This window comes from Prosopis cineraria, unplaced genomic scaffold, assembly GCF_029017545.1.
Source record: "Prosopis cineraria cultivar Desert tree isolate PC_DT_omini unplaced genomic scaffold, ASM2901754v1 PC13, whole genome shotgun sequence".
NCBI lineage: Eukaryota > Viridiplantae > Streptophyta > Magnoliopsida > Fabales > Fabaceae > Prosopis > Prosopis cineraria.
The window spans coordinates 15,559,152-15,581,568 of record NW_026555344.1 but is presented as its reverse complement, the minus strand read 5'-3'; the positions used below and the strand labels follow the sequence as shown (position 1 = coordinate 15,581,568).

The following is a 22,417-nucleotide window of genomic DNA, read 5'->3' as shown; positions in this document are numbered from 1 at the left end:
CCTTGATTGGCCATTACATCAATTAGATGTAAAAAACACCTTCCTAAATAGTGAGTTGAAAGAGGAAGTGTATATGAAATTACCACCAGGGTTCCCAGGAAATAAACCGAATCAAGTGTGCAAATTGAAGAAGTCCTTATATGGACTAAAGCAGTCTCCGAGAGTGTGGTTTGAGAGACTCACACAGGTACTAAAAATGGCAAGGTTCAAATAAGGTCAAAGCGATCACACGATGTTCTTCAAACACCGAGGCACTAAAATTACTGTTTTGTTGGTTTATGTGGATGATATGGTTCTTACAGGCGATGATGCTGAGGAGATTGAAAATCTTAAAAGGGTGCTAGCTCAAGAGTTTCAGATAAAAGATCTTGGAGAAATGAAGTATTTTCTGGGCATGGAGGTGGCAAGATCCACGAAGGGAATATCTATTTCTCAGAGAAAATATGTGCTAGATCTCTTAAATGAGACTGGCATGCTTGGTATAGACCTAGTGATACACCCATCTAAGTTGACAAGATAAGCAATGAAGAGGATCTTGGCAAGTCTGTTGATATGGGCAAGTATCAGCATATGCTGGGGAAATTAATCTATTTGTCACATACTAGGCCAGACATCGCCTTTGCAGTTAGCATGGTGAGTCAACATTCACATGACCCCAAGCAGAAACACTTGAATGAGGTCTACAGGATTCTCAGGTATTTGAAAGGTACTCCTGGAAAGGGTTTATGGTTTAAGAAATCTAAGAAGTGCAGTGTGCAACTCTACACAGATGCAAATTGGGCAAGTGATCAAAAAGATAGAAAATCTACATCTGGATACTGCACCTTTGTTTGGGGAAACTTGGTTACGTGGAGAAGCAAGAAGCAAAGTGTAGTAGCCCGTAGTAGTGCAGAGGTAGAATTTCGAGCTATTGCTTTGGGAATTTGTGAAGGTATATGGATTAAAAGGGTGATTGAGGAACTAAAAAAGAATATTAACCTGCCTATCACTCTGTATTCAGATAGTATGGCAGCAATCTAACATCTCACACAACCCAGTCCAACATGATAGGACCAAGCATGTTGAGATAGATAGACACTTTATCAGAGAAAAGATTGATACTGGCATCATCCAAATGAGACACATACCAACAAGGGAGCAAACAGTTGATGTTCTCACCAAAGGCTTGAGTAGAGATAAGTTTGATTATTTCATCAGCAAGTTGGACATGATTAACATTTATGGTCCAACTTGAGGAGGAGTATGGAAATATGCCATATTTAATGTAAATATTTAATAGTTATTATAGGATCAAATATATTAGGAAATTTTTTATTTTATTCTCTATCCCTTATTTCTCGGCCTCATATCTCGGCTGGCATCATGGTTTTGTACGTATATATGTATGCGACACACCCACTGTATAGAACAATTTAGTTGGTGCTCAGTAAATCTTCAAATGGCTAGAATGAGGCCGCCTGAATAGTATGTGACGGTGTTTGTGTGGACAATGGTGGAGCGAGTTTTGAATCTCACCGCCACCCTAGACGTACTCAAGAGGCTCCGAACAGCGAAACCCAGGATGGCGATGGCGAATGGCAGCGCGTGTAGACCACATGTGCCACCCCTGCTCACTACGTCAACAAGCTTCCGGTGGTGCGTGGCGGCGCGTGGAGGCTTTGTTCAAGATGCGATCTTCTCGGACGGCAACGACGCACTCTCTCCAACCAAATCCAGCACAATCAGGTCGTATGGTGTTGTTAGTGCCTTGTTTTGCTGGGTTTGGAGTTATACTGGGTTGTGGCTTCTGTTTTCAGTCTACAAGAAAGCTTTTCCCTCATTTGAAGTGCTAAGAGTGGTGCTGTGGCTACTTTTATGTAGTGTTGTGCATAATTCCAAATCTGCACCCATGGCATTTATGGCAAAAAGAGGGTCTTTTCTTCAGGCTTTAAAGACAACTCGAAGTGCAGCGGTCTGGATTGTGGATTCCGGGGCATCTGATTATATGACTAATTGTCATCAATTGTTCACCACTTACACCCCATGTGCTGGAAATATTAAAGTGAAGATTGCAAACGGCTCCTTAGCACCGGTGGCAGGAAAAGGGAGTATCCGTATATCAGATTCTATTATTTTGGAATCTATCCTTCACGTGCCAAAACTTAATTGTAATTTACTTTCAACCAGTCAATTGATCAAGCACTCAAATTGTTTTGCTAAATTTCTCCCATCACATTGTGTGTTTCAGGATCTATTATCTGGTGCGACAATCGGCAATGCCAAAGAATATGAGGGGCTCTACTATTTAGAGGTCATCACTCGAGTGGATGACCCACCTATTGCTAGTAATTCTACATCTACCTCTAAAGTTCATGATTTTATGTTATGGCATAAGAGAATAGGTCATCCTAATTTTCATTACCTTCAGCGGTTGCTTCCAACCTTATGCCCGACCTTGAATCATAGTGAAATCCAGTGTGAGGTATGTGAACTTGCCAAACACCATCGAACTTCCTTTCCTAGAGCCAAATACACACCTAACAAACCTTTTACAACTATCCGCAGTGATTTGTGGGGACCATCTCTCATTTCAAACCGTACTTAAACAAAATAGTTCATCTCCTTCATTGATGACCATACTCGCGTTTGTTGGGTTTGCCTTTTGAAAAACAAGTCCGAGGCTGCATTCGCATTCATGAGCTTTTTCACCATGATCAAAAACCAATTCAACACTAGCATTCAAGTTTTACACGCCGATAATGGCGTTGAATACTTCAACCAATCTTTGAGTAATTTTCTCCAAATGCATGGGATTGTCCATACCAGTACGTGTGCCCATACACCGCAACAAAATGGGGTCACAAAAAGAAAAAATAGACATATCCTTGAAGTTGCAAGAGCACTCATGTTCACTTGCAACGTGCCAAAGTTTTATTAGGGAGATGCCATTTTAACCGCAACCTATCTCATCAACCGAATGCCCAGTCAAATATTAGCCTTCAAAACTCCTCCTCTCCAAAAATTGCAGAGTGTTTTTCCTACATCCCACATTGAAACCAAACTTTCACTTCGTGTGTTTGGGTGCACAACCTTTGTTCATATCCACCAAAGCAGTAAACTTGAACCTCGAGCTATCAAGTGTATCTTCCTTAGCTATTCTCCTACTCAAAGAGGATATAAATGCTTTGATCTTGTTTCTAAATGCATCCTTGTAAGCCTCGATGTTACTTTCTATGAAGAAACTCCTTTTTATTCCAATTCCTCAATTCAGGGTGAGAATATAGGTGAACCTCAGACTTGGGAACTAGAACCTAATGCTGCATATATACTTCTTGAGTCTGTGTCTCCTGTACTAGAACCATCGCCCTTACCTCTATCCAACATCCCACCTTCACCAACCTCTTCTCTTATGCCAAAGTTTGAGGAAAACAAGAAAACAAAGGAAGATGTGGAAAGACCACAAAAGGGGGAGTTGTTAGTTTACACTCGAAAGAAGAAAACAAAAGATAGTGAGCAACTTGTACTTGAGGCACCAAGACAGTCAGAACCAGAGGTAGTCGTTGAAGCTGATGTACCAAAGATTGATCCATCTTGTAAGCCATATGACTTAGAACAAAGAAGTGAATCTATTGATCTTGATCTACCTATTGCCCTTCGGAAACAACCTCGGTCTTGTACTTTGCATCCGATTCAAAAGTATGTGTCCTACAAGGCTCTCTCTCCTAGTTACTGAGCCTTCATCACTAATTTGGATAAAGTTGTTATTCCTAACAACATCCAAGAGGCATTGGAAATACCAGAATGGAGAAATGTAGTTATGGAGGAAATGAGAGCTTTGAAGAAAAATGAAATATGGGAGATTGTTGAAAGACCTAGAGGTAAGAAACTAGTTAGCTGCAAGTGGGTCTTCACCCTAAAGTATAAGGCTGATAGCACACTTGACAAGTTGAAAGCACGGTTAGTAGCAAGAGGTTTCATCCAGACTTATGGCATAGACAACAAAGAGACGTTTGCGCCAGTGACAAAACTGAACACTATAAGAATTCTATTGTCAGTGGCAGCCAACCTTGAATGGCATCTTCATCAACTAGATATCAAAAATGCTTTTCTAAATGGAGAATTGAGGGAAGAAGTCTACATGACTTTACCTCTTAGGTTTGATAAAGGAAGAAATGACAAAGTATGCCGGCTGAAAAAATCACTGTGTGACTTGAAACAGTCACTTAGGGCATGGTTTGATAGATTCTCAAAGGTCCTGAAGTTAGAAGGCTACAAGCAAGGATTGTTAGATCATATGATGTTTGTTAAGGCTGAGGGAGCTAAGAAGTGCATCCTCATTGTGTACGTTGATGATATAATCCTTACAGGAGATCATGTTGATGGAATAGCAAGCATAAAAACTGTCCATGGTAAGGAATTTGAAGTTAAGGATCTTGGGAAGTTGAAATATTTTCTCGAGATAGAAGTTGCTAGGTCAAAACGAGGAATATATGTATCTCAGAGGGAGTATATACTTGATCTTCTCAAGGAAACTAGCATGTTTGGTTGTAAACCTGAGGAAACTCCTATTATGCTCTCGAAAAAGAAGAAGCCACCTAAGGAAAGTGGCATTGAGGAGTTAGAAAGAGAAGACAACTCTGATAATGAAGTTGAAGAAGAAGAAGACAAGGAGAAAGAAGAAACCATTGATAAAGATAGATATTAGAGACTGGTTGGGAAGCTGATTTATTTATCCCATACAAGGCCAAATATTGCTTTTGCTGTCAGTGTAGAAAGTCAATACATGTGTGATCCAAGGAAGAGATACCTGGAAGTTGTATATAAGATTCTCAGATACCTTAAGGGTACACCTGGTGAGGGATTATTATTCAAGAAGCATGATCAAAGGACAATTGAGATTTACACCGATGCAGACTGGGGGGGACCTATGGTGACAGGAGATCCACCTCTGGCTATTGTTCATTTGTGTGGGGAAACTTAGTAACCTGGAAAAGTCAAAAGCAAAGAGTTGTATCCAAAAGCAGTGCTGAATCAGAATTGAGAGCATTAGCTCAAGGAATTACAGGGGAACTGTTGATAAGAAGGGTCATGGAAGAAATACAAGTCAGAGTTGATCCACCAATGAAATTGTATTGTGATAACAAGGCTACTATAAGCATGGCATTGAATCCTCTACAGCATGAGAGATCTAAACATGTTGAACTGGATAGACATTGTATCAGAGAGAAAGTAGAAGGAGGCATTGTATGTCTGACATACCTACCTACAAAGTTACAAGCTACGGATGTACTACCAAGGCACTACCCAAGCCTGCATTTGAGAGTTGTATAAGCAAGTTGGACATGATTAGCATCTATGATCCAACTTGAGGGTGAGTGTGAGAATATTATGTCATTATTGTGAATAATTAGCATTTATTAGGATCATTAATTAGGCTTTATTAGTATTTATTAGCTTTTATCTCTCTTGATGTATATATATAGGACCAGTTTTTACATCAGAAATGCAATGAGATAATACAATTTCTCCTCTCTAAAAATTCCACAGGCCATAAGTTTCTTTTGGCAATGGATCAATTTTGGTGGCCCAACTCCAAAACACTCAATTAGTCATGCCTTGAATATTCAAGATCTAATTCCAGATTTTAACCTTGGGTTCCTTTGTTTAGTTTCAGATTTTGTACTGTACACTTGATTGTACTTGACCCTTGAGGGAAAGGGTCTCTTGGGGAGGGGGATATTGATATGTACTTATACATATTAGGGTAATAGGATATATTGGGATATTTATGGGATATATTAGGATATTTGATATGTTTGATAATTTGTTATAATTTATTTATTTATGGGAAGTTTTAGTTAGATTAAGAAAAGGAGCCTATGGAATCGATAAATAGGATGCACTACTATTGTGTTTTGCATCCTGGTTGGCTGAATAATAATTGTGTTTCCACTATCTCTGTCCTTTCTTCTCTGCTCTCTATCTCTCTATTTCCTTTTCCCTTCTCCTTCTCTCTCTCTTTCTTGGCTAAATATTATGACAGAGCCTTTATTTGGCTACTTAAAGGAGGATAATTTGTGTCAAGCCCATGAAGTATTGCTTGAATTGATTTTTTTTTTTAATATTCAATAATCAATTATATTTTCTTGAGTTGCTATGTGGGTGGCTTTTGCCCCTCTGGTTGTTAGGTTTGATTTTGTTGTCTTCACTGCAGATAGTTTGAGAATAGTGGCCAGTTAAATGTATTGGAGTATGATTTCCATTCTTTTCGTTTTCCTTTGGAAGCATGGTTTGTCCCTCCGAGTGTTAGGGGTGACAGTATTGGAATCTCATCTGAAGTGGTCCATGTCTAAAGTATGTTGCTTGCTTTGTTATCAACTAAATTTGTTTCAGCACAAGGTATGATGGGCTTGTGGTTTGTCACGACTTCAAGCCTAAATGGCTCTAATGTGAGGAGGGATGTTCAAGATTGTATTGAAAGCTAAGAATGGAACTTAATCGTTTGAGCTTTTGAGTTTAAATGAATATTAATTGTCACTAATATCTTGTAGTTCTTCAAGACATAGTGCATAATCTGTAATGGCCTTTCTTCCTAACATCCAATGCAACAAACAGGAGAAGCTTGGAACCATGCTGGATAAGATGACTCGTGTCGAAAACATGGTTTCTAAACTGTGTTTATTCTTAGAAATCAGTGAAGACGTGCATCAAATTGTTCAAGATGCTGCATCACTTGCTATGTCTGATCTAGCCACTGCTGTTGTCACTGAATTTACATCACTTTCAGGAATTATGGGGCGTCACTATGCTCTTGAAGATGGATACTCAGAGCAGGTTGTTCATCTTGCTGAGGCTTCCTTACTATTCCATTTGGCAACATTAAGAGTTGCATTCACATGTGTATCTCCGTACCAGTCAATTGTATATTTTGTCTTCTAGTTCTATTTGTTAACTATATTTATATTTATGCATAACCTTGCTTGTCTTCTTTGTTACGCCATACCTTGCAGATTGCAGATGCCCTGTTTGAGATCACCCTTCCTAGGTTTTCTGGTGACATTCTTCCCAAAAGTGATGCTGGAATAGTTTTAGCAATAGCTGATAGGTGAAAATTCTAGTGTCGATCTTTTCCTGTCTGTTTTTAGTGAAAATTTCACATTTCGAGAGGTATGAATCTTATTTCATCCAGAACAAATGGATGGCATGTACGTCATGCTTTTCTCATGGATGCTTCACAGTTGAGCTTCAAGGAGTTAGAGTTCTGATAATCTTCAATGCATGCTTGATTATTTGCTTGCCGTGGCCTTGGGCCTCCATCAGTTGTGATTTTTTTGTTTCAGATTGCCATTAGGTTTAGAAACCTGGATCTACATGTTGAAAATAAATGGTGGTTGCATCAATGTGCGTGCAAGTTGAACATCCCAGCATCAATAGATGAATTTTCTTTCAAAGTTATATTTGTACTTTTTTACTTCCGACATTGGCAAAAGCAATTTTTTTTCATCAGCTATGCATTTGAAATCCTTGGCAGTTTTTTCTTCCTTTTGTACTCCATCCGTTAAAAAATGTAAGGCAGTTTTTGAAAAGTTGGATGTTAAAAAATTTAAGGCATTTTTAGTTTTTCGAGGTGCAATCATTGTTTTTTTTTTCAAAAGTTTCCCTATTGAATGACTTTATTATATTTTTTGTAGGGTGTTTAATAGGAGTAAATATGGAAAGATAGGGTTAATTTGAAAGTAGGTAACTACTTTATTGGGGGTGAGATTCGGTTAAAAATGCCTTACATTTTGAACGGAGAGAGTAGAACTTTCCTGCTTCCATCTCAAATGAATCTGTCATATACTTTGTGCGCGCACGCGCGTGCTTGTGTATGAGTTTAATGTTGTTATTATTATTATTATTTTTTCGGTGGATCTGTCATGTGCTTTGTTAAGCTTAAATATATTGATACCTAAACAATGAAGTTCTGCACCTTCCTTGATTTGTTTGTATTCCTGCAGATTAGATAGCCTGGTTGGTTTATTTGCTGCTGGATGTCAACCTAGTTCCACAAATGACCCATTTGGCCTGCGGAGAATCTCATATGGTCTTGTCAGTATATCCTTATATGTACACTCTTGAGTTTTTGAAAGCCGAACGTCTTGTCCGAATGGTGTTGGTTTCTATTATTTAATTCAGGTACAGTTGTTGGTGGAAAAGAATAAAAACCTACATTTTCAACTGGCTCTGGAACTTGCTGCAAAGGTCCAACCCGTTAAAGTTGATCCTTGTGTAATTGATGATGTAAGATGGAAGTCCTATATTCTTTTTTATAGATAAATCAGTTTTATTTTTTATTTTTTTTATTTTTACTTGTGTAACTATTTTGACTTTTTTTTTAATTTTCTTATATTTTGAGCTCCCTATAAGGAGCTCTTACAGCAGTGGAAGTTTCAAACAACTTGGTCAGTTTATTTTGTCAGTTTTCTCTTCCAACTTCCTGAATCCCTTGTAGCCACTCTCCTCTCCCCCCCCCCCAAAAAAAAGAAAAAGAAAATTCCCTCCTCTTTCTCCTTCCTCTACCCTTTTGCTCTTCCAAATTTATTTGTTTAATAACTTACAATTGGCTGTTAATAAATTGGGCCAACTTACTGCGTAATTTTCTAGTAGCTACAATTATTTGTATTCTAATAAACAAGTGAAAGTGTGTGAGACAGAGCTAGGGGAACATTGAGAGGGAAAAGAGACTTGACAGCATATATCTGACTATACTCTTTCATGCATTGAGAACAAAGGAAAGCCAAAGTTTGTTTTTAATAAAACATTTCATAACATTTTATGTATATATCACAAATACACAGTCACAATGCGAGATTCCAGTTTAAGACCTTTGTCTTTGTGGATGCTTTTACATTTTTTGTTCAATCAAAATCTGATTATTATGATATTACCTTTAGGTACATCAATTTGTTAATCGGAGATTGGAGCAATACCTGGTATGTATCTGTTCATAAATGTAAAATGGAGAGATTTTGGAAAGTAGTCAACGTGGGTTATGCTCTATAGTCTGTCTTATTTATAATGTATGTACAATAATGAATAATAATGAGTAATAAATGCAAAATCCCCCTCAGTCATATACAATAAGTACAATATCTGAGGTTTTGAGAGAGAAAATTAAGCTTTAATAGGTTTCTGGTCTGGAACTTTGCCCACATTATTGGCAATGCTCTATCACCCCATCTATCCCCATTCTAGTTAGTGCCAATCATTGCATCTTGTAAAAACAGAGATTTTAAAGAGTAGTCCATGAATATGTTGAGCTCCCATCTGTCTTATATAAAATGCTTTTCAAGCACTGATGGTCAGAAAACATGTGCATTATCACATGTAGTATTTATTTTCTGTTTCTGTGGAGTGTGGTCTTTATGTTATGTTTCAGATGGAATGTATCATCAGACACAATGATCAGGTTAATTTTACCATTATATCACATTTTTTTCGACAGTTTGACAGGGAAGTAAGTGCAGAAATTGTTCGTTCCATCCTTTCTGAGCGGGTGAACTTTCCTTGTCTAGCAGCAAAATCAGCATACAAGGTAAGCAGCATTAGGGCAGATAGTAAGTGAGATTTGAGAGCTCTATCAATGTCTTCTTTGTATCAATGTGTGGAATTTTGAGAGAGGAAAAAAATGTATTTCTCATTTATATATTTTCTAATGTACAAACTGATCCTATATATAGACATCAAGAGAGATAAAACTTGATAAATACTAATAAAGCCTAATGAATAATGCCAATAAATGCTAATTATTCACAATAATAACATAATATTCCCACAATCACTCTCAAGTTAAATTATAGGTGTTAATCATGTTCAACTTGTTTATACAACTCTCAAATGCAGGCTTAGGTAGTCCCTTGGTTAGCATATCTGCAGCTTGTAACTTTGTAGGTAGGTTTTTCAAACAATGCCTCCTTCTACTTTCTTTGATAAAATGTCTATCCACTTCAACATGTTTAGATCTCTCATGTTGTACAAGATTCAATGGCATGCTTATGGCAGCCTTATTATCACAATACAATTTCATTTGTGGATCAATTCTGACCTGTATTTCTTCCATGACCCTTCTTATCCATAGTTCTTTTGTAATTCCTTGAGCTAATGCTCTCAATTCTAATTTAACACCGCTTCTAAATACAACTTTCTACTTTTGACTTTTCCAAGTCATTAGGTTTCCCCACACAAACGAGCAATAGCCTCAGGTCTTTCTACAATCTCCCATGTTCCATTTTTTTCCAAAGCTCTCATTTCTTCCATGAGTGCATTTCTCCATTTTGGTATTTCCAGTGCTTCTTGGATGTTAGGAATAACAACTTTATTCAAATTAGTGATGAAGGCCTAATAACTAGGAGAGAGCCTTGTAGGATATATGCTTCTAAACCAGATGCAAAGTACATGACCGGGGTTGTTTTTGGAGAGCAATAGGTAGATCAAGATCAGTAGATTCACTTCCTTATTTTGATCATCAAGCTCACTAGATGGATTAGTCCTTGGTACAATGGTACTTCAGCTTCAGGAACTACCTCTGGTTTTGACTCTCTTAGTGCCTCAGGTACAAGTTGCCTAGTATCTCTTAATTTCTTCTTTCGAGTGTAAATTAACAACTCTCTTTTTGTGGTCTTTACATATCTCCCTCTGTTTTCTTGTTTTCCTCAAACTTTGGCATAATAGAAGAGGTTGGTGAAGGTGGGGTGTTGGACAAATCAAATGATGTGGGTGGTAATGGTTTTGGTAAAGGAGGTAATGACCTATGTAGTATGGATACTTCAAAAAAATAAACGCACCCATATCCGATACGATACTTGTAGGATACTTCTGCATAAATATCCCATATTCTAACATTTGTGATATGATTTTTTTTTTCAATAATTTTTTACTACATTGCTTAAAAACTTGAAAAAACACTTAATATTTTAGTTAATTACTATAAATATCATTATATTACTTTAGAAATTCTTGTTTAAAAATCAAAATACCTATACTTATATCATAAAATGTTAAAATAATATTATAAATATTCCCGTATCCGTATCCTAAAATTTTGAAAATTTGCTGTTCCCGTATCATGTCGTATCGTATTGGATACTTGTACCTGTATCTATGCAACTTAGGTAATGACTCGAGAAGTACATATTCTGTGTTAGGTTCTAGTTCCCAAGTCTGAAATTCATCTATATTTTCCCCCTGAATTAAAGAATTAGAATAAAAAGGAGTTTCTTCATGGAAGGTAACATCAAGGCTTACAAAGATGCATTTAAAAACAAGATCAAAACGTTTATATCCTTTCTGAGTAGGAGAATAGCCAAGAAAGTTGCACTTGATAGCTCGAGATTCAAGTTTATTGCTTTGGTTTCAATGTGGGATGTCGGAAAAACACTTTGCAATTTTTTTAGAAGAGTTTCGAAAGTTAAGATTCAATTGGGCATTCAGTTGATCAGATAGGTCACATTTAAAATGGCATCCTCCTAATAAAACTTTGGCACATTACAAGTGAACATGAGTGCTCTTACAACTTGAAGTATGTGTCTATTTTTCCTTTCTACAACCTATTTTGTTGGGGTGTATGGGCACCAGTATCTATATAGACAATGCCATGCATGTAGAGAAAATTACTTAGAGACTGGTTGAAGTATTCAATACCATTGTCAGTGTGTAAGACTTGGATGCTAGTGTTGAACTAGTTTTTGATCATGGTGAAAATTTTCATGAATGTAGATGCAACCTCAGACTTGTTTTTTAAATGATAAACCGAACAAACACGAGCATGGTCATCAATGAAGGAGATGAACCATTTTGTTTTGAGTATAGTTTGTAGTGTGAGATGGTCCCCACATGTCACTGTGAATGGTTTGGTAGATGTGTATTTGGCTCTAGGAAAGAAAGTTCGATGGTGTTTGGCAAGTTCACATATCTAGGGGGGCGATGAGAACCACAATGGTTTCAAACAACACCTGCATCACAGCCCTATATGCTGTATAGAATGACTTACCTGAGTCATAGCTCGGAGAAACCCTAGGATGTATTTTGGATCATTGGCTCTGATACCATTTGGAATTTTGAGAGGAAAAATGTATTTTTCATTCATGTATTTCCTCATGTAGCTTGATAAATGATAGAGCACAATGGCGTCTTGCAATCCATGTAGCCGACTCCACCTAGTGGGATAAAGGCTTGTTGTTGTTGTTGTTGTTGTATTTCCTCATGTACAAACTGGCTCTACATATACACATCAGGAGAGATAAAGCTTGATAAATACTAATAAAGCCTAATTAATCATGTTAATAAATGCTAATCACAATAATGACATAATATTCTGGTATTATGGTCTTTGTCATGGCTTACATCTGGTGCCAATTGCACCAAGCTAAGAGAGAAAGAGCAAGCAAGAAAGGACATGCAACGCCGACAGCAAAGCTGGTATCCAGCTGGTGCCAGAGTTGTCAACTAGTGTTGAGCATCCCTTGAAACAACCTTATGAGAAAGGTCCGTTAGAAATATTAGCTAGTTAAGAATTAAGATCCCCTAATGCTAATCTCTTTTAGTAAATCCAATTCCTCTAGGATACCGCAATTCCTCTACTAGACAGAGGAACAACTAAAAACTATTTTTAAGTCAACAACATATTTGATGTTCAAATTTTTTGCCTAATACACCTTTCAAATGAGCTCATTAACATCATTTCTTGTTACAGTTATATCATCTGCATTGGCTATCGAAACAGTCATCTTATTCATTAAGGACTTCATGAATAAAGTGTGATCCATTTGCCCTTGCAAATAGCCCCACTTCTTTATTGTCTGGATGCATCTCTCAAAGTAGGCTTGAGGAGATTGTTTGAGCTCATAGATTTCAGTTTTGTAGCAGGCACATGAGAATACCATATTTAGTTTAGTCTAGGAGGAACTTATGTGTAAACTTCAAGATCACTACTTGGAAAAGCCTGTTTTAGGTCTCATTGAGTTTAGCCATTTGTTCAAAACTCTCATGAAAGCCCATTCTATTCTTTTATGTGAAAAGTTGCTTTTTACTTATCAATGCTTTCATTTGCCTTCCACATCACATCAACTCCCTCTTGCAAATTACCAATTGTGATACATGGGAATCAGGAACAATAGGGGTAATTGGGGAATTAGGAATAAAAGGGTAGTTTGGATTTAGGAATTACGACTTCATCCCACTGAACCCTGCTGAGCATTGGATTTTCCCCGAATGTACTGCAATCAACTGGAGATGATCCCCTGTGGTGAATCCTTCTCAAGCACCTTGGACCATACCCTACCATGTACGACATCTTCAATGGGTTGTCTCCGAGCAAGTAATCCACCTGTTTCTTGGCTATTGATTGGAGCCTCTTGGGGGTGGTCACGGCAGCTCTGCAACAGTTAACGACCATGCGGGATGAGGTCAAGTATTTGGCATTGGTTAAGAGCAAGAAAGAAGAGGATGTCACATACTGCATGTTGCTATCACTCATCTTGACTCTACTAGGTTATTGGCTCGGTACAGATCTGTAAGCATGCTTCCTCTGTGATAGGTTGTATAGGATAGGCTATGTTTGATTAGTCATAATTATCTAGGATCATGCTCTGTGTATTTATAGCCTTTCCTCATGAAATAACACAAGTGATTGAATCATATTTCCTTACACCCTAAAAACGAGTATTTGACATATTTACGATCAAGCTGACTCCTTACGTTATTAATCTATTTTCACATGCTGATGGCTAACAATTGTGGTTGTAGATGGAAGAACTATCAAGAGGCGAGCTTTACTCAAAAGTTGTTGAAGCATATTCTCGACCCACAAGAATTGTCCGTGGAAAGGAAGAACTTCATGATATTAAGGTTTTTCCCATAAAGTATCAGATTTAACAAGGAAACTAGATTAGAATTTGATTTTATCAAAAAATAAGTCTATGTATTGATAGAAGTTACGTTTCTAAGTGCTCAAACTATCAAACAAAAATTAAGGCAGCTATAATGTGTGTGTACATGAGATGACATCCCGACCATGTAGGAAGGCATTTATCAAGGCTGTTCAAGTGGTTGCTTTACTCATTCTCGATCATGAAATAATTTTATGGGTAAATTTAACCATTAAGTCCTGGTTGATTATCATCAGGACAATGTTAAACTCAATAGAAAATCAGCGATGCATTAAATTTTCTCCCACGGAAGGTTTGATATGGGAATGTGATAGTTTAACAGTTCAATCAGAAGTGATGAAATAATCCTATGTAATTATGTAACTTCCCTATAATGGTTGCAAATGAATTACATTATGTAGTTTATTGGATGAATTAGGGTTCGCCCATTGGTAAGTTTGTACTCATTATTAGTTCATAATTGTTTATCATACTAGTGATGCTACATGATGAAGGAATACCTAATTTTTCAATTGCATGTCTTCCAATAATATTGGTATATCTCACTGCCCAAAAACTATCTGATTAGGTCAATGAAGGTGCCTTCGAAACAGAAGAAGAAAGGGGTTTATGGAGCACTTTTTTGTCAGTTAAGAAAAGAATTAATCCAGGTAATATTGACGATTGATAATATCTGTTAGACATTAGAGTAGATATTGTATTTATGGTATGATATTAGGGCTGACTAATATTAGAAATTGGAGTAGATATTGTATTTATTGTATGATATTTGGGCTGGCTAAGGTGGCTGCTAACCAGATTTGACAGGATGGCAATCTAGGTAGCTAGTGATATTGTAGATGGAAAGTAATACAATCACCGTGACCCATGCCTGACACCAATCGTCTGACCTATACTCTGATCCTGTAAAATAACAGACACATCACTTAAGATAATTAAACAAAGGTGTGCATGAGTAAGTTGACTAACAAAAACAAGATCGCAAGGACAAACAAGAACAAGAACATGTTGTGAATTAATAGAAGGATAAATGGAAGCCTAGCCAATACCTTTAGGTGTAGTGTGAGAACTATTAGTAGTGGTAATTGCTAGAAGGGAAAAGGAATCAATGAAATTGGACAAAAGGTTCTTATTGCCAGACATATGAGCAGAAGCACCTGAGTCAATAACCCATGGTTCAAGAGAGGAATGAGCGAGCACGCAACATAATTTACCAGTCTAGGCAACATGTGATGACTGTTTGTTGGCGTGGAAATGGAGGTACTCTTTGTAATCAACACCCGTCAAGAGTAATCATTGAAGTGGCTACCCTTTAGCGAGCATAGGAGATGCATGTGACTGGGAGTTAGATGTTTGGGCAACATTTGCATTATGAGGTCTCCCATGGAGGCTATAGCAACGATCCTGAGGATGACCAATTTTGTTTGTTACAATAAGTACATTAAGGACATTTCCAAGGGCCATTATGCCCTCCCCCCACCACAATTAGAACTCTGTCAAACCCGAACTGAAGCATCTGAAACAACATCGGTAGAAGTCACATTCTTAAAGGAGGCCCATTATAGACAAGAGAGAACATCATCGAGTGCAAGGACAGATAAGCCACCAAGAATTTGACCTTGAAGATGACGAAAAGCAAGCCAAAGATTATACAGGGCTAGGACCATGAAAAGCTTTCTCCCCTCTTTTTCTCAGACTTCAGATGTGGAAGGCTAATATGTCAAAATTCTTGGCAAATGACTCTGTGGCTAACATATGTAGCATCAACCACATCTTCCTGTTTTAGACTAACAAGAGTAATAATCACATCATAATAACGTCGAATATCATTACTATATAATATAGCAGCCTTACCCCAGACATCAGAGCAAGTCTTAAAGGACTGATAAAGAGGAAGCAGTTTGGGATCAAGGGAATTCCGTGAAAAGCAAGCACAACTGAGTGTCAATCCTTGCCCAGGTAGGTCTCTGAGTCTCAGGAATATCAATACCTTGCTTAGTCAAGTGATCCAGACGCCCTTGTCCCTTATACCAAAGACGACAAAGTTAATGACTTGGAATTTAAGGGCCCCTGCAATTTTCCATAGGTAATGATAGAAGTACCGCTGAAAATAGAAGGGCACCAGACTTCATTGAATATGAGACAGCCATGGCAGAAACTTGGCGTAAAAGGAAGGAGAGCAAATATGAGAAATGCAACAGAGTGGAAAAAGACGAGCACATCTCAAGATTAGAGGAAGAGATCACAACGAGCATGATGAGGAAATCAATGGCAGGAAACAACAACAGACGCACCCTTACATGCCAGCAAAGCAAAACTGGACAGAAGGTGGACAGGTGACAGCTTCCATTTGTGGTGGGCTGACTTGTGTCGTCAATGAAGCTCCAGGCAGAAGTGGGCCTGAGTAGGCTGAGAGAAGAGTAATTGTGTTAGGTGTTTTAGGGTTTGAAACAAAACAGGATGGGTTGGAATGAGACATAACCCTAAAAAATAAGAACCAATGGCTCTGGTACCATATGAGATAGAGAAACATACCAAGCTACCATTTGTGTTACCGTCTGTCTTATTTATAATTGTAATTTTAAGGCAAAGGATTAATGAGTAATAATTATAAAAGATACATATCGATCTCCCTAATCATAATCTAGTCAGTCCTAATATCATACAATAAATGCAATAGCTACTCTAATTTCCATCATCATTTCCATGTGTTTACCAGACTACTCTTGTTTCTCTTACTGCTGCTATTGTTTTCATATAATTAGATTTTTTTTTTCAGTAGAAATGGGAATTGCTATATTTATATATATATATATATATATATCTGCTTATCGACCCTTATATGGGAGTATCCTTCGCTGTACAGGTCTGGAGATTGATAATTTTTTTGAAGTTTCATCTGAATTGATACAGCCACTTGAGAATTTCTTCAACCATGTCTTTGTGATGGTGGTATGTTAGCTTTGTTCCTAGACATGACATTTATAATACCCAGTTCAGTTGAAGTATTGTCTTATAGTAATTCTGGTTCTCGAAGTATGACAATTATTTTAATAGTCTTTCTAATGGAATTAAGAGAAAGGGACTGAACAAAAGACTACTCAAGAAATAACACATTCCTACCATAGTTGAGGCCATCAAAACTCAGCATTCAGTCTCTTACAATATGAAGTAGTCTCAACCCTGTGCATTTACACTGTGATTTAATTTTTTTTTTAATAATTTGTAGAGTTCAAAAAATAAATAACAGTCACATCAATAAATGTAAAGAAACAGTAAAATAACGGTGTTCACCTGTTTTTATTTTTATATAATATATTGATGTCCTTTATTTGATTCTCTGTCTCTTTTGTCTGTTCCTTGACCCTTTTTTTTTTTTTAATCACGTATCTTAATTTGGTTCATTTTCTTTGTTGATCATATAAAACTGGAGTGATAAACTTGTAATAATCTCAATACTCGTATTCTTTCACTAGATTCAAATAAAATCGAGCCACTTTAAGCATTCGTTATTCTGAAATCTATTGCAGCCTTTGATATTTTTAGTTTGGTTGGATGATATGGTAAAATATTCCAGGAAATACATGAAAGATGTGCCCTAATTTTCTACGCCATCATGCAGGATGATGATAAAATCAGAAGGAACAGGCTAGCTATGCTTAAAGCAATTGCTGAACTTCCTAAAGGAATAGCGGATCTTACAGTTTTACCTGGATTTTAAGGATCTGCTAGAGATTATTTAATTTCATGAAAATAGAAGATAGAGAACCTTTTGGAAGTTCCAGAAGCCATAGGAGAAGAGAATTGGTTTTCTTCTCTCTTTTTCCTGTTTTTTCTGTACAGATGGGCACCTACAGCATTATTTTTGCAGGGAGGGAAAAAGAAGGAAGACTTGGTCTTACAAATTTTTGTAGCATTTTATTTATCATGTGATTTATATGTTCTATTCTATTATTCGTTCATCAAATAATGTTGAAGTGTAATATTTTGAATGATGAATAATATGACATTTGACAATTTAGTAGATTGACTTCTCTACTATTCATCTCTGCTTCTCTACGGGGTAAGTTTCTTAGATTTGTCAAATCAGTTTTACTTATTTTCAAGTTTAGTATCACAATTTTGTTCTTTTTTTTTTTTAAATGTCATGTTAGAATCATTTAGATTTGATTTGAATAGCCCGCGGACCATGGAGTAGTAATAAATCAGCAAAAGTCAGATTGACTATTAAGTCCTTTTTTTTTTTTTATTTTTTCTTTTTTCTTTTTTCGGAACTACATTGGATGTATTCTATGCATAATGCACTTACAAAATAACGTTATCGCGGTATAAAAGGAACATGCTAGCAACGAGGCCTATTGTGGTAAAAAGGGTTGACACTATAATTGAAGACCGTACTTGTATCAAGGGAACAAACATACAAGTATACATTCTAAGGTAACCAATAAAAAAAAAGGCAAAAGGATTGAAGAATATTATTTCCCCTTTTTATTTTTGAAAGAGAGTTAGGCATTCTGCACTAAAAGTTGGGCTAAACAATGTTTCAAGAGCAAAATTGTCTTTCCATTGGATACTAGTGTCTGTTATCAATTGATGTGGAATCGCTGTGGGGTTCACTAATTTTCTAACGAAAGGGTGATTTTGTTTTTGAAAAAATTGTTTAAGAGGATATAGTCATATTCTTTGATATGGAATGTACAATGCTACTGAAAAAAAGGTAAGAGCTTGAAGAGACTTCTTGAAATTGTCTTCAAGTCTCGGATTTGAATGCTACATTAACGATACAATTGTTTCTTCTTCCTCTTGGTTGATGGTTCTCGTTGTCTTTGTTAATTTATTTGTTATCTAGTGATTATGATTTTTGGAATGTTGCTCCATGGTTCTGAATACTAAGAAATGATTGAATACCAAGCACAATCTTAGATATCCAAGTGTCATGACACGTTGACAAAAAAAAGTCAAGCAATTAGGTCCGCAATAGCACTTAACGGTCAACATTTTTTTTATTCAACAAAAAGAGATTAAAAAATAAGGGGGCACATTGATTCAAAATCAAATTTAGGACATTAGATGTGTCTTAATTATTTAAAAGCTTTAGACCATTCTCAATTGCATATCAAAATTTGAAATAAATTAAACATCAGTTCTCAAGAGAGGTTGATTTCTCTCCACTACTCCTTCATTACAAATATAAATTGTTCAAATTAAATATATGTTTTTAAAAATTATCAAACCTAATTTAACAGTCCAAGTCTACAAAGATCCCTCCTCTACTTTCCTCTGCAATGGAAGAAAGCCAATTCCCTCAAAAAAAAAAATAACAATAATAAGTTGGCTCCCTTAAATAACCATATACTAAAAATTGAAGGCCCCAAGGTCGTAAATAGGGATCAAGTAATAGGAGTCAATACAAACATCCTGCATTGATGAGGTCCACCTGTGTTGATACGTAGCCAACAAAATTCTGCTCCAATGTCTTGTGCTTCAAAAATTAATTAACCACAAAAAAAAAAAACTAACTGCATATATCCAATTTACATATACAACATTTTACTCCTCTGGTTGAAAGAAAATATAGAATGCTGTTAACTATTTCATATTCTCTCTCGTCCAAAATATAAGGAGCTTTTTAGAAAATTTTACATACTAATAAAATTTTTTTTATAAAATATATATTATGTTCTCTTTTTATCTTTAATCTCTATACCAATCCACTTTAGGCCAAAATAAGTGAGAGATAAGTTTACATTATGATCTAGCTTAATAAATACAATGGGTAGAATTTTCAAAAAAAATTTACTAAGTTGTTTATATTTTAACCAATATTAAACTAAGAAAAAGTACTTATATTTTGGATCGGAGGAGTAATGATTAAGAATAATAGTTAAAAGTAGTTTGTATTATTAAATAATAAATAATTATAGCTACTTTCTAAGATTACGTACCCTCCTATTAAAATCAATCTATCTTATCTTTAATTTTATTTATATATAATATAACTCTACAATACAATTAATCAGGGTGGGCATTTATGAAAAAGAAGAAATTAGTGTCATTAACTTTTTGCAAAGTATCCCCATATTGAACCAGCACTAACAAAAAAAAAATGTCCTACATTTTTTACTCAAGCAGAGTATATATATTTTATTGTTAAATTCTTAGTACAATTTAAATATATGATTTAACAATTACATAATCTTGCAGGTGCAGGATTTTTATCCAAGAGAAACGAAAAAGTAAAGATATAATTTTCTCTATATTGCCATTGAGGAAAATAAAATCGAGTAAATAAATACATTATATTAAATGTATTGTTTTCTTTAATACAATAAATGTATTGTTATCTATATTTTGTACTAAAAAATTTTTTAAAATATAAGAAATATATGATTTAAATAATAATATGACAAATATATAATGTAATAAAAAATTACAAAGCTAATATTTTTATTGAAAAACATATTAGAAATATTAAAAAAATGAGTCTGATTTTTTCATATTTAATTTGAGGATAATAAAATAAAAACGCAGGGAAAAGTTGAATTCAAAGTTTAGAAATATATTATAGATAAAATTGTAATCCTGTGGTAAAATAAGAAAGAGGTGGTTACCAACCAGATTAATTTGAATCAAAAGACCTACAATGTTAGGACAAAAGAAAAATGAAGAGAGGAAAACAAACACGCACACACAAATGTATGTACTCCCTCTATCCTTATATATAAAATTTTTAAAATATTTTTTATTTTTAAATATAAGAGGTTGTTAGTATATTTTTTTAATGAATGGACCATGATACCCTTATTAAATTGAAAAGAAAAAAAAGATAAGTACTCACATCAATTCACTTTAAAAAAAGAAATTAATTTTTTATTATAATAATTAAAAACAAAATTAAAATGTTGCTATGTTTTTAACTAGATAATTAATTTTTATTAATTTATATTTGATTAAAAATATTTTATATAATGACGGAGGGAGTATTATTACCTGCCAAACATCCCTGGCTTGAACGGTGGTATTTGGAGGAAGTCCAATGTCATCCCAGTGAGCAGTTATAGCAGCGTCCAATAATTGTGCGGTTTATTAGCATCGCAACTACTCTATTCCCAGACAATGGCCCTGCCCATACCTGTAGGGTGCAAATTAATTTACATGATTCATTAAATTGGATCAATAATTAAATTAATAATATAATATTAAATAAAAAAAATAAAAATATATATATATATAAAAAAATAATGAAAAAAATCTATCTATAATATGTTAATAAAATAATATAACATAACTGTAAATTAATAATATTATAAATTATAATTTTATAACTTGTCAAATATAAATGAATCTTTTGATTCCTTATCTGTATTTGTACACACAAAAAATGTGAGTTGATTCAAAAATATATGTATTTGTATCTACAATTATCAATATTTTTATTAAAAAACTGATCTCAAATCATATTTTATATATGTAAATTATTCAAAAATAAAGTTAACTTTTAGTATTATCCAATTTTTAAATTTTTTTAGTTTTTTAAACTTTTTTTAATATTATGTTTAAAACCGTTCGGTTTCCTAAAAACTGCTCGGCTTTTGGCTCAATTCCATTCCAATCCAGCTTAATCATGAAAATGATTTTTTGATCTAAATCGAGATGTTAACAGCTTTGGTCAATGGTCGACTATCCGATTAGGTCCGGTTTTTAAATCATTATTCACGTGTCTTAAAAAAAGTTAGTTTTTTTATAACATAAAAAATAAGATGTACTTTTATTTTTATCCTTAATTTTTAATATTGATACAACTAGATTAAATACCTTTACATAATCAAGAAAAAGCAAAATTGAAAAAAAGTTTAATTATTACAAAGTGTAATATATTTTAGATTAAAAATTTACTTTTAGAAGATGCCCGATTGGAAGGAATATTTCTCAAACTCATTCAATTCAAGTTTAAAAAAAAATTAATCCACAAAATCAAATTGGTTCTTAGGAGAGGAGATGATGAATAAAATAAATGCTTGAACCACACAGTTATTCAAAAAAAAATAAAAGAAAAAGGGTAATTAATTAAAGCACACCTGAAGATCACCCTCGCTCCTAACTTTTCTACCTTGGACACCAAGTGAATCTACAAATGCCAAAAATTATATCCATGAGCCACAAATATGATATTCATTTTTAAGGGTTGTAAGAATATAAATAAAACAATGCTATAATGCTGTAGAGTTATATTGAATGGGGTTGTGTTTGAAAGGGTGTCATTATTGTTAAATAGGTATACTCCTTTAATTCTATTTATAATCACTAAACATGTTTCACTGAAACCAAAAAATTTTAAACCTTATTAAATTTATCTTAAAATTTAACAAATTTTTACCTTTATTCCTAATAAATATTCTTAAATTTCATTACTGGTATATTTTATACCAGTATTCTTTAAATCTCATTAAGAGCAAAAATGTAAAGAGAAGTCCTAAAAATTAACAAGTACCTTATAAATAAAATTAAAT

At 34.9% G+C, this 22,417-nt stretch overlaps 1 protein-coding gene and 1 pseudogene across 2 annotated transcripts in view; one reads left to right on the top strand and one right to left on the bottom strand.

Moving 5' to 3' along the window:
• Positions 1–17,945, top strand: part of LOC129291032 (glycine--tRNA ligase, chloroplastic/mitochondrial 2) — a 62,034-nt gene extending 44,089 nt beyond the window's left edge. The window contains exons 27-36 of one of the 2 annotated variants that reach the window (XM_054928133.1): positions 6,595–6,813; positions 6,990–7,084; positions 7,980–8,070; positions 8,158–8,262; positions 8,916–8,954; positions 9,467–9,556; positions 13,765–13,866; positions 14,476–14,557; positions 16,774–16,859; positions 17,530–17,945. In XM_054928133.1, coding sequence (XP_054784108.1) covers positions 6,595–6,813; positions 6,990–7,084; positions 7,980–8,070; positions 8,158–8,262; positions 8,916–8,954; positions 9,467–9,556; positions 13,765–13,866; positions 14,476–14,557; positions 16,774–16,859; positions 17,530–17,628 — 1,008 coding nt within the window. In that variant the 3' untranslated portion in view covers positions 17,629–17,945. Of the gene's footprint in view, positions 1–6,594; positions 6,814–6,989; positions 7,085–7,979; positions 8,071–8,157; positions 8,263–8,915; positions 8,955–9,466; positions 9,557–9,864; positions 9,913–13,764; positions 13,867–14,475; positions 14,558–16,773; positions 16,860–17,529 lie in introns of those variants that run through there. The other variant, XM_054928134.1, reaches the window with a different exon arrangement.
• Positions 17,946–19,297: 1,352 nt separating this feature from the next.
• Positions 19,298–22,417, bottom strand: part of LOC129289924 (alpha-galactosidase-like) — a 21,654-nt pseudogene continuing 18,534 nt past the window's right edge.